We start from the raw sequence: 12,842 nt of genomic DNA, 5'->3' as shown, positions 1-12,842 counted from the left end.
AGAACACTCTGTTTATCTTAACAAAGCCTGCTCTCAGGAGAATATCATTAGCCACAGTCTAAACTGCTGTATTATTATTCACATCTAGTAAACTTGGTGTAAGAAAAAAAACCTAGTCTTGCCTTCCACACAAAATAAAGAGAATATCCAACTCCAGGCCCCACTAGCCACTCTATTCCAGCTAAGGAGAGAGGAAAACACTGAGAAACATTTGTGAAGTTCACAGTCCAGAGACATGGGCTCACTAAAAGACTAAGAGCTAGTCACAGGATTGTAGAACACTCCTCCTTCCCCAGACCACATTACGAAAGGCATATTTTCATCAGTTTCTTTACCTGATAAATCATGTCAAGTGCTAGAGATTTAATGCTTTTGTCCCTGAAAGATACACATTTAAACCTATTCCCCCAATGTGACGGTACTTGAAGGCAGTGCCTCTGGGAAGTGATTCACTCATGAGGGTAGAGCTCTCATGAATGAAATTTGTGCCTTTACTTAAAAAAAAAAAAAAATCCCAGACAGTTCCCTTGCTCCTGCCACTATGCAAAAACACAACAAAAAGATGTCTGTGAGTAGGACACAGACCCTCAATAGGCAATGAATTTGCTGGCACCTTCATCTTAGTCTTCTCAGCCTCACGGAACTATAAGAAATACATTTCTGTTGCCTATAAGACACCCAGTCTATGACATTCTTTTATAGCAACTCAAGCTGACTAATATCAAGAAAAAGTTACACCAAATATTAGAAAGCAAAAACTCCTTTAGAAGAGGTAGTAAACAACACAACTGGGAACCAGGCACAGCAGAGATGGTGAAATCAATCAGATTGGGAATTTTAAATATGTATGATTAATAAGCTAATTTATCTATTACAGGAAAAAATGACAGAATATACAGACAAGTAAGCAATGGAAGAAGGGAGATAAAATCCTAAAAGAAAAAGGAAAATTTTAAAATAAATGTTAGAGACCAGAAACAAGAACACAAGTGAAAAATGCCTTTGCAGGTTTATCAGTAAACTGGAGAAAACTGAAAAAACAATCTCTAGCCTTGAGGATATATCAATAGAAACCTCCAAAACTAAGTAGCAAAGAGAACAAAAACTGGAAAAAAAATCAAAACAGACTATCCAAACACTGGGAGACACCTCCAAAGGTTTAATATATGTATAATGGTAGTACTGGGCTTTCCAGGTGACTCAGTGGTAAAGAATCCATCTGCCAAACTGGAGAAGTGGATGCGATTCCTGGGTCAGGAAGATCCCACTGGAGAAGGAAATGGCAACCCACTCAAGTAATCTTGCCTGGAGAATTCCATGGACAGAGGAGCCTGGTGGGCTACAGTCCATGGGATTACAAAAGAGTCAGACATGTCTTCGTGACTAAAGAATAATAACAACTGGTAATACTAGAAGAAGAAGAAGAAAGAAAAAGGAACAGAAGAAATATGTGAAAAAAAAATGACCAAGAATTTCCCCCAAATTAATGTTGGACATCAACCCACAGATCTAGAAAGCTCAGAGAACACCAATGTCCCTGAAACAAGGATAACTGTTGAAAAACTATACCTAGGCATATTGTCTTCAAAATACAGAATTAGATAAAGAAAAAATCCTGGAAGAAGCCAGAAAAAAAAAAACACCTTACATAAAGGGGAACAAAAATTACACTTGATTTCTCCAAAGAAACTTTGCAAGCAAGAAGAGAGTAGGGTGAAATAAAGTGTTGAGAAAAAAAAAAAATCTAGAATTCTGCATGCTATGAAATTGTCCTTTAAAAGTGAAAGAGAAATACTTTCTTAGACAAACAAAAATTGATGAAATTTGTTGCTAGTAGACTTGCCTTACAAGAAATGGTATCTTTCTTAAAAAGAAGGAAAGTAATACAGGTCCAAAATCTGGATCCGCATAAAGGAAGAGAATTGAAGTATGTGCAAGTACAGGTAAAACAAAAAGTTTTATTTTTCTTATTCTTTATGGGTCTAACAGAGCCATTATTATTTTTCTCAAATATTTTGCTCAAAATAATAGCAACAGTATATTCAATTATGTATGTGTCTGTATACATATATATACACACATACATATGAATATGTTTCTGTATGCTTAAATATAAGTGAAATGTATGACAATGATGCAAGCAATGGAAAGGAAAAACTAGGATTTTTTTTCAATTACAAGGTACTCACACTACCCATGAAGTAGTGCAGTATTATTTAAAAGTAGACCAGAATTAGTTATAAACTAGAACTAACACTTAAAATGTATGGATGTGAGAGCTGGAGCGTGAAGTAAGCTGAGCACCAAAGAATTGATGCTTTTGAACTGTGGTGTTGGAGAAGACTCTTGAGAGTCCCTTGGACTGCAAGGAGATCCAACCAGTCCATTCTAAAGGAGATCAGCCCTGGGTGTTCTTTGGAAGGAATGATGCTAAAGCTGAAACTCCAATACTTTGGCCACCTCATGCGAAGAATTGACTCATTGGAAAAGACTCTGATGCTGGGAGGGATTGGGGGCAGGAGGAGAAGGGGACAACAGAGGATAAGATGGCTGGATGGCATCACCGATTCGATGGATGTGAGTTTGAGTGAACTCCGGGAGAGGGTGATGGACAGGGAGGCCTGGCGTGCTGCGATTCATGGGGTCGCAAAGAGTTGGACACGACTGAGCAACTGAACTGAACTGAACACTTAAAAAGTAAAAAATGAAGTTTAGCTATATTCTAAGAAAGGACAGAAAAGGAATCATACAAAATACTCAAAGCCACCAAAGGCAGGGGGAAAAAATGAACAACAAAAATATCAACAATGTGGGAGCTCCTTATGGCCTAGTGGGTAGGATTCTGGGCTTTCACAACCATGGCCTAGGTTCCTGAGATCTTACAAGCTGTGCAGCATAGGCAAAAAAAAAAAAAAGAATAAGGGCAAACAGAAAACAGTAGTGTATACTAATTTAACTGTATCAATAACCATGCATGTCAACGATCTAAATGCACTAGTTAAAAGCCAGATTGTCAGAGTGGATCAAAGATACCACTATTCTTGTATAGTAAGCCTTGTCTACAAAAATCCCACTTTAAATATAAAGACATATAAATGTAAAGTAAATGGATAGAGGACAATATATCACATTAATACTAATCAAAAGAAAGCAAGAGTGAAAGTGTTAGTTGTTCAGTTGTGTCCATCTCTTTGCAACCCCATGGACCGTAGCCCACCAGGCTCCTCTGTCCATGGAATTCTCCATGCAAGTATACTGGTGTGGGTAGCCATTTTCTTCTCTGAGGGATCTTCCCAACCTAGGGATCAAATCCAGATCTACCTGCATTGCAGGCAGATTCGTTACCATCTGAGCCACCAGAGAAAGCTTTTTATTCAGAAAGAGTATACTTCAAAGTAAAAATAATTATCAGAGATAAAGAAGGTCATTACATAATGGTAAAGGGGTCAGTTCTCTAAAAAGACGTAATAATCATTAAGGTGTAGGCACCTAACAACAGAGCATCAACTAAATGAGGCAAAAACTGATAGAATTGCAAGGAGAAATAAATGAATTCCCTATCACATTTGGAGACTTCACCCTCTCTCAGAAGTGGACAGACCAGTGGGCATAAAATCCATAAGGACACTCTTGAACTCAATAACACCATCAGTCAACTAGATGTAATTGACACCTACATGCTACTTCATCCAACAACAGCAGAATTCATTCTTCTCAAGCTCATACAGAACATTTCCCAAGACAGACCACGTTTTGAGTCACAAACACACTTTCACAAATTTAACAGACTAGAAATCATATGTCTGTTCTCAGACCATGTAGAATTAAATTAGAAACCAAAAACAGAAAGATCAATGGAAACTCACAAAATACATGGAGATTAAGCATCACAATTCTAAATAATACACGGATCAAAGAAGAAATCTCAAGAGAAATTTTAAAACATTTTGAACTAAATGAAAATGAATACAGAAACAATCAAAAGTTGTGAGATACAGGATAAACAGCTCTTACAGGGAAATTTATACCACTAAAAACACATATGAGCATCTAAGTCACCACCTTAGGAAAAAATTTTGAAAGAGCAAATACAAAATAAAATATTAAATACCCAAGTAAAATATTAAATACCAAAATAATACCCAAAAAAGAAATTAAGAATTAATTTAATTAAGATTTAATTCTAATTAAGAATTAGAGAAAAAAATCAATGAAATTAAAACTAAGAAATGAACAGAGAAAAGCAACAAAACCAAAAGCTGGTTCTTCGAAAAGATCAATAAAATTTATAAACCTCTCACCTGGCAAATTAAGAAAAATGAGAGAAGACATAAATCACTAATATTATAAATGAAGGGGGAGACATAACTATAGACCCCATATACATTAGAAGAATAAAGGAATGTTATGAACAACTCTATGCCCATAAATTTGATAACCTAGATGAAACAAACCACTTCCTTAAAAGGTTCAACTGCCAACTTCTCATAAGAAGAAACAGATAATCTGAATAGGTTTAAATCTATTAAAGAAATCAAGACAGCCTTCCAAAACTAAAAGTACCAGACCCAGATGAGTTCACTGGTAAATTCTACCAAACATTTAGGGGAAAAAATTATACCAATTCTCTACAGTCTCTTTCAGAGGACACAAGTAGAAGGAACACTTAACTCATTGTATGAGGTCAGTACTACCTTAATACTAAAACCAGACAAACACATTACAATATAACAGACCAATCTCTCTCATGATTCTAAATTAACACTTTTTTTATCTTGTTTGAAATTTATAATTATTATTCTATGAAAACAACTGCATTATATTTCCCTGTTAATGTATCTTTTTCTAATAACTCTATAAGCAATATTTTTCACTGCTGATTAATATTCAGAGGAAAAACCAAGGAAATCAAATGCAGAGAAAATTCTTATTGAAATACTCATTGATTTCTCAATTGAGAATCATTTATCCTTCCTCTAAATGGATCCATTTTGAAATGTTTATCCTATGACCTTCAAGTTTTTAAGTTTAAATATAAACTTTAAAAAAATTCAAGGTTTCTGTGACTACAAAATATCCAAGGTTTTTATGACTGCAAGTTCCAAATGATTAAACTGAAGCATAGCTACAAAAAAAAGTTAATGGCATTTAGAGCTTTATATTAATAAATATAAGCTACCTAGAACAATGAAAATAAAAACTAGGTACTATTCAGACTCTATACCAAGAATATTATTCTTAGTTCTCTATTTCAAAGAGAGAAAAAGTCAAAAACTGAAGATCCCCAATAACCTCAAAGGAAGATAAGTTATCTTGAAGTTAAATACTGAGAAAAATCAAAGGTATTTAGAACATTTATCCTTACGAGCAAAGGTTTGAAGGCAGATTCAAGAGAAGTCATAGGAAAAGGGAGAATTAAGAAGACAGCAAGCAGGTAAATTTAAGTCCATTTAGGAAGGAAATTGTAAGAAACAGAGTAGTCTACTACTGGAACAAGAAACCTCAGGGGTATGGAGTTTTTAATCACAAGAGGTGCTCAAGCGGAAATAGTGATCACTTGAAGGAAATTTTAAATATAGTTCCTTAGTTCCTTCCACAAAATTCACTGAATGACCACTACCTACCAGGCACAGTACATCTAAGAGTACTCTAACTTTGTTTTAAGATTCAATTATCTTAAAATCTAGAAAGCGGATGAAATGGCTAATTTTTAATTTACCTCTTTTTCTTCCTTCAATATTTTTACTTCATAAAGTCGTCGGAGATTTGAGCGACTATTTTGCTGTTGATCTTTCTTGATGTTTACATTTTCATAATGAGGTGGCTTTTTCCTTTAAAAATCAAGAAAAAAAAACTTATTCTCAATTTCAAATATATAAATGTCTATATAAGCTAAGAGAATATTTTTACACCAATATTTCCTGCTTAAAAAGTATTCAGTAAGATCATGTTCTTGATGATAAACACATCTGGGTGTTGTTAGGCCAATATATCCTCAGTAGGTGCTAAGCCACTTGAGTCATGTCCAACTCCTTGCAGCCCTGTGGACTGTAGCCTGCCAGGCTCCTCTGTCCCTGGGATTCTCCAGGCAAGAATACTGGAGTGGGTTGCCATGCCCTCCTCCAGGGGATCTTCCTGACCCAGGGATTGAACCTGTGCCTCCTGCGTCTCCTGAATTGCAGGCAGATTCTCTACCTGCTGAGCCATTAGGGAAGTCCCAAGGGAAAAACAATTAATGCTACTTATATCACATGACAATCAGGAAAAAAGGCATAAAGAAAGATCTTTGAAAATGAAAAGGAAGCTTATTTTCCCTGAAATTTACACAACCTCAAGTTCCCTGGTGGCTCAGACGGTAAAGCATCTGCCTGCAATGTGGGAGACCCGGCTTCGATTCCTGGGTTGGGAAGATCCCCTGGAGAAGGAAATGGCAATCCACTCTAGCACTCTTGCCTGGAAAATCCCATGGACGGAGGAGCCTGATAGGCTACAGTCCATGGGGTCGCAAAGAGTCGGACACAACTGAGCAACCTTACTTTACTTACTTACAAGTGAGAATAATAAACCAAGTAAGCAACAGCTCTGAAGTAAGACAGCCTGATGTGAATCCTAAGATTGCTGCCTACTAGCTACGTGACCTTGCACAAATCACCTAACTTCTCTAAACTTCAGATTTGACTCTTCTTCTATAATTAGAAATATTAATAACCAATTCTCAAAGTCATAATGATTAGAGCAGATAATTATATGTGAAGTGTTTGGTGGCATACAGTTTTTCTAATTCTTAAACAGAATTCTGGGGAAACAGTTTCACATTAAACATTTCCAATGAGCTATATTGAACATAAGCAGATTATAAAACAGATAATAGAAAAACAAATGCTTAGGTTACATAATTGTCATTACTTTTTTGTTTACACATTACTATGAGTTAAACAATGCATAGAACATCTCAGTTCACTATTAAATGCTGACTTCGTTGATTTTTTTTTTACACAAAATTCAACAAACATTTTCAAAATAGTTTTATGGATAAAAATATTTATACTAGGGATATCAAAAGAGTCACATATCATTTAGGTCTGTTTCCCAAATTAAAAAAAAAAAAAAACCTATAGGCCTATCTTTCCATTTAGAACAGTCAAATATTTCCATTTTTTAAACTTTTTATTTTGTATTGGAGTATGGCTGATTAACGTGATAGTTTCAGGTGAACAGCAAAGGGACTCAGCCATACATCTACATCTATCTTCTTCTTGTTGTTCAGTTACCCAGTTGTATCCGACTCCTTGTGACCCCATATACTGCAGCATGCCAGGCCTCTCTGTCCCTCACCATCTCCCAAAGTTGCCCAAATTCATGTCCACTGCATTGGTGATGCCATCCAGCCATCTCATCCTCTGACACCCTCTTCTCTTTCTGCCCTCAATCTTTCCCAGCATCAGGGACTTTTCCAATGAGTCAACTGTTGGCATCAGATGACCAAAATCCTGGAGTTTCAACTTCAGCATCAGTCCTTCCAGTGAGCATTCAAGGTTGATTTCCATTAAGATTGACTTGTTTTATCTCCTTGCTGGCCAAGGGACTCTCAGGAGTCTTGTCCAGCACCACAGTTCAAAGGCATCAGTTCTTAGGACCCCGCCTTCTTTACAATCCAGTTCTCACAGTGTATGTGACCAATGGGAAGATGATAGCTTCGACTTTACAGACCTTTGTCGGCAGAGTAATGCCTCTGCTTTTCAACACAGTGTCTAGGTTTGTCATAGCTTTCCTGCCAAGAAGCAAACGTCTTCTGATTTCATGGCTGCAGTCACTATCCACAGTGATTTTTGGAGCCCAAGAGGAGGAAATCTGTCATGGTTTCCACCTTTCCTCCCTCTATTTGCCTTGCAGTAATGGGGCTGGATGCCATGATCTTAGTTTTTTTAATATTTATTTTTAAGCCAGGTCTTTCACTCTCCTCCTTCATTCTCATCAAGAGGTGCTTTAGTTCTTCTTTGGTTTCTGACATTAGAGTGGTATAATCCGCATATCTGAGGTTGTTGATGTTTCTCCCACCTATCTTGATTCCAGTTTGTAACTCATCCAGCCAGCATTTCTCAAGGATGTGCTCAGCGTATGAATTAAACAAACAAGGTGACAGCAAACAGTCCTGCCATACGCCTTTCTCAATCTTGAACCACTCAGCTGTTCAATACAGGGTTCTAACTGTTGCTTTTTGACCCACTTATAGGTTTCTCAGGAGACAGGTAAGATAGTCTGGTATTCCAATCTCTTTAAGATCTTTCCACAGTTTATTATGATCCACATAGTTAAAGGTTTTGGCAGAGTCAATGAAACAGAGGTAGCTGTTTTTCTGGAATTCCCTAGTTTTCCCTGTGATACAGCAAATGTTGGCAATTTGATCTCTGGTTCCCCTTCTTTTTCTAAACCCAGCTTCATCATCTGGAAGTTCTCGGTTTCCATAATGCTGAAGCCGAGCATTCAAGATTTTAAGCTTAACCTTACTAGCACAGGAGATGAATGCCACTGTCCAATGGTTAGCACAATATTTAGTACTAGCCTTCTTGGGAATTGGGATGAGGATTGAGAAATATAATTACACAATACTTCTAGTGTAACTACACATATCTATGCTCCCCCAAACTCTCCTCCCATCCAGCAAGTATTTCCATTTTTATACCATATCAAATCTCCCAGAGTAATTATGACTCAATCAATAAACAAGAAGTAATAAAGAAAAAATGGTATAAAATATTGACTACCAGAAGGAGCTAAAACAAGTCCAAATAAAAGATACAGTGAAGGCAGCAAACCAAAGAGTAGACAAATTATGGAAATGATGAACCATCTGAAGCAGTTAGGAGTGCAATATATATGGATACATTCCTACTGCTGCTGCTGCTGCTGCTAAGTCACTTCAGTCGTGTCCGACTCTGTGCAGCTCCATAGACAGCAGCCCACCAGGCTCCCCAGTACCTGGGATTCTCCAGGCAAGAACACTGGAGTGGGTTGCCATTTCCTTCTCCAATGCACGAAAGTGAAAAGTGAAAGTGAAGTCGCTCAGTCATGTCCGACCCTCAGCAACCCCATGGACTGCAGCCCACCAGGCTCCTCCATCCATGGGAGTTTCCAGGCAAGAGTACTACTAGCAAAGTGAAAATGCGAACAGAAGAAAAGGAAGAAATAAGACAAGTAACAAAGATAAAAAAGAAAGTAACATTTAAAAACTAGGATGAGAATGGGAGCAGGACAGGGCTAGAGAAGTAAAAGTGACTGTGATAAAATAGCAAGCAAAATTAGAGCAACATAATTAGAATACTGGTCATGCCTGAGGTACTCAGTTAGATGTATAATGAAATGGAAAAAAATCATCACAGAACTACATACCCTAAAAAAGGGTTAATTTTGCCTAATGTTGACAAAACCTCAAGAAAACTGATGGGCAGGCAGACATATAGGGAACCAACCAGCCAAACTGAAAGAAGAAAGAGTAAAGTACTAACAAAAGTATTATGTCAAGGAAATGCGCACCATTAAGAGCATTTGACAGACTTTGCTTTATTTGGAATGACAAAGATTAAATTTAGATCCCATTACTATATATCAGAGAAGGCAATGGCAATTCACTCCAGTACTCTTGCCTGGAAAATCCCAGGGATGGAGGAGCCTTATAGGCTGCGTCCATGGGGTTGCTAAGAGTCGGGCACGACTGAGCGAATTCACTTTCACTTTTCACTTTCATGCAATGGAGAAGGAAATGGCAACCCACTTCAGTATTCTTGCCTGGAGAATCCCAAGGACAGAAGAGCCTAGCAGGCTGCTGTCTATGGGGTTGCACAGAGTTGGACACGACTGAAGCGACTTAGCAGCAACAATCTGTGTATACATGTTAAGTTTATACATGTTAAGTTTCTAGTGTAACTACTAAAAAATAAAAATACATGGCATATCTCCCATACTAGGAAAGTGAACAAAGAAAAGGACAATAGAACAGGGCATAAATTCCCTAAAACAAGGACCATGTTTTATTCTTTTTATTCTCAGTTACTAAGTTCATTACTAGGTTATAGCAAGAATTCAAACAATGTTTGTTCAATGAATGAACAGTAGCAGGGGAGTTTAAGCAAGAGTCTAAGCTATGTCCACTGCTGGTATACATGTGTATCTGAATGTGTCCAGCAAATTAACTGGAGGTAATCATTGTGGGACTTCCTATGAGAAAATTCATTGTATGAGAGAGAAAGGATCAGGCACATAAGCTGGAACCTATTAAAAAAAAAAAAAACGAAATCATGGAAAGCAGCTATAGCTTCTGAGAACATTGTATTTATTAGTCAATTTTGGCCTCCATGGACTCATATCTAAGACTGTACTCACATCTAAGATAAGAGTAGAAAAAAAATAAAGACAGTTATTTTACAAGAAATGTATTTCCTAGTTAGACTTTGTAAATATTACCTTCAACCTAATGTTATGGCTCTAACTCAAAGTGAGAATGCCTTCTCAATCTATCATTAGTCAGAAGAATGGACAACAGAGCCAGGAACAAGATAAAGAATCCTGGGGTCACCTACTTTTATATTTTTCCTGAACTTTTATCTATCTTGTAATTAAAGACAGCATATTTTAGTACTTAGACACATGGGCTATATATTAACTTCTGCCACTCAACAGCTACATGATATTAAATATGTTATTTCTTCTCTGACTCATTTTTCACTAATAAATAGACATAACAATAGAAACTACACAGAGACATGTGAATATTAAATGAGTTAATACAGTAAAACAGGTAGCACAGGATCTGGCAGACTGAAAAAGCAATAGTTTTCACATAGCTTAGCCTAAAGTATAATATTTCTTTAAGTATTTTATACTGATTTTTCCTTTCATAACAGCATAACCTAGTCTAAATTATTAGTCCAAAACTACAGTAAAAGTATACTATTTTTTTACTTACTGGGTTATATCATATTGTCCAGGACCAGGCCCTGAAGTTATAGGTAACTGAAGTCTTCCCAACGAGTTGCCAAAATGTATCCCCTTGTATTTCAAAGTTGCATTGGAAAAATCCTTTTAAACAAAAAGGGAGGGTGAGAGAGAGTTTATATAAATCATGAAACAAAGTTTAACTTTACTCAAGTCTAAAGCAAGGATAGCCTTAGTCAATGAGTTTCCCCTGGTAAATGCTAGAATCTTCTCTGATGTAGGTTATCATGATAACTTAGATAACCTAAGTTATCACTGTATCCTATTCCACTCCTAAGTCAACCAGGATTCCCAGAGAAGGACCTCTAGCTAAGCATGAAAGTGAAAGCTGCTCAGTTGTGTCTGACTCTTTACGACCCCCTGGACTGTAGCCCGCCAGACTCCTCTGTCCACAGAATTCTCCAGGCAAGAATACTGGACTAGGTTGCCATTTCCTTCTCCATCATAACCTCAACCAATATGAACAGCTTTGCTCTAGGCAGTACACTCAACAACCTAAATCCTTAAGGGTAATGAAAATCAGCTCCTTACCGTTTAAATCAGGGAGGAAGGGCAGAATTGCATGATTTAGGGAAAGTCTAACAATAATGACTTAATTAAATAGAAATTAAATTAGAATTCAAACATCACCAACAGATACTAGAAAATGTCTAATTACTTGATATTTAAGTCTATAAGATATTCACATAAAATTTTCTTATAGTAACAAATGCACAACAAAAATTAAACTCAGTTCATTTTATAGTTACTATTTGAGATCAGGATCAGTACTTTAACACCAAAGAAGTCATTTGTGGCATGAGAAATCAGCAATCATCTTCCTTCACATCCACTATAATAAATACCAAAATTAAGCATGACTCACTGAAGACTTTGTTTCAGAGAAGGTAAAAACACCTGCTTTCACTAGACACTAATAATATAATATGAAACAAGAACAGCAGTGTTTCTTATAGGAATTCTGTTATGTTGAGTAATCATTTTAAAAATTTATAAAATCTTATTTAACTGATGTAAAGTTAAACTCTAGTCTATTTAACTTTTAATTCAGATTTGTAAAAATACAGCTTTAAAATAGGAATGGATTATTAAAACACTATATAAATACAATGAATAAAATCCCAGTAACATAAACTTTTAGTTTAACTGCATAAAACAGCATGCCAGTTGTTCTAAGTGATCATTGCTATTCTCGAACAGTGGAACCAATCTCTCTCAATTACCATTATAAGCAATATTAATTAAATAAATAGTGATTAAATGTTAAGAAGACAAAATTCTAGTTCAGACTGGTGAATCAAATCAGATTCCCGCCAGAACCTCAAAAGAAGAGTGTAAAATAGACTCAAATTATCAGTGCTGGTAAAGAATCCACCTGCAATGCGGGAGACCTGGGTTCAATCCCTGCGTTGGGAAGATCCCCTGGAGAAGGGAATGGCTACCCACTCCAGTATTCTGGCGTGGAGAATTCCATGGACGGTACAGTTGCAAAGAGTTGGACACAACTGAAAGACTTTCACTCTTTTCTTTCTTTTTCCTTCTTCAGAAACTAAGAGAAGGTATCGTTCACATTCCACTTCAAGGAATTTCTGGAAAATATAGCACAGCAGAGACTAGAACCAGAAAAAGACCTTGCTGCATGTGAACGAAACCTCAGCTGAACCCTATTAATATGCCCAGGAAGATAGATACTAGAGGTAAGGACAGACTCATGGGTAGTGAGTACAGAGTAATTCTCAAAATTACTAATAACCTTAGAGATTTATTTGCACCAGTGCCATTACATGAAGTGAAGAAAGAATGCTAAAACCCATTCCATTCCTGCCACAGATGGTTGGAAATAAACTGGA

At 36.6% G+C, this 12,842-nt stretch overlaps 1 protein-coding gene across 1 annotated transcript in view; it reads right to left on the bottom strand.

Annotated features, from left to right (window-relative positions):
- STPG2 (sperm tail PG-rich repeat containing 2) overlaps positions 1–12,842 on the bottom strand; it is a 383,941-nt gene that overhangs the window by 328,052 nt on the left and 43,047 nt on the right. The window contains exons 4-5 of the mRNA XM_069595066.1: positions 10,964–11,076; positions 5,720–5,831 (exon numbers count right to left, since the gene is read on the bottom strand). Coding sequence (XP_069451167.1) covers positions 5,720–5,831; positions 10,964–11,076 — 225 coding nt within the window. The remainder of the gene's footprint in view (positions 1–5,719; positions 5,832–10,963; positions 11,077–12,842) is intronic.

The sequence above is a fragment of the Ovis canadensis genome, chromosome 6 (genome assembly GCF_042477335.2).
Source record: "Ovis canadensis isolate MfBH-ARS-UI-01 breed Bighorn chromosome 6, ARS-UI_OviCan_v2, whole genome shotgun sequence".
Classification (NCBI taxonomy): Eukaryota; Metazoa; Chordata; class Mammalia; order Artiodactyla; family Bovidae; genus Ovis; species Ovis canadensis.
The sequence above is the reverse complement of the archived record's forward strand: the minus strand, read 5'-3'. Positions and strand labels throughout refer to the sequence as shown.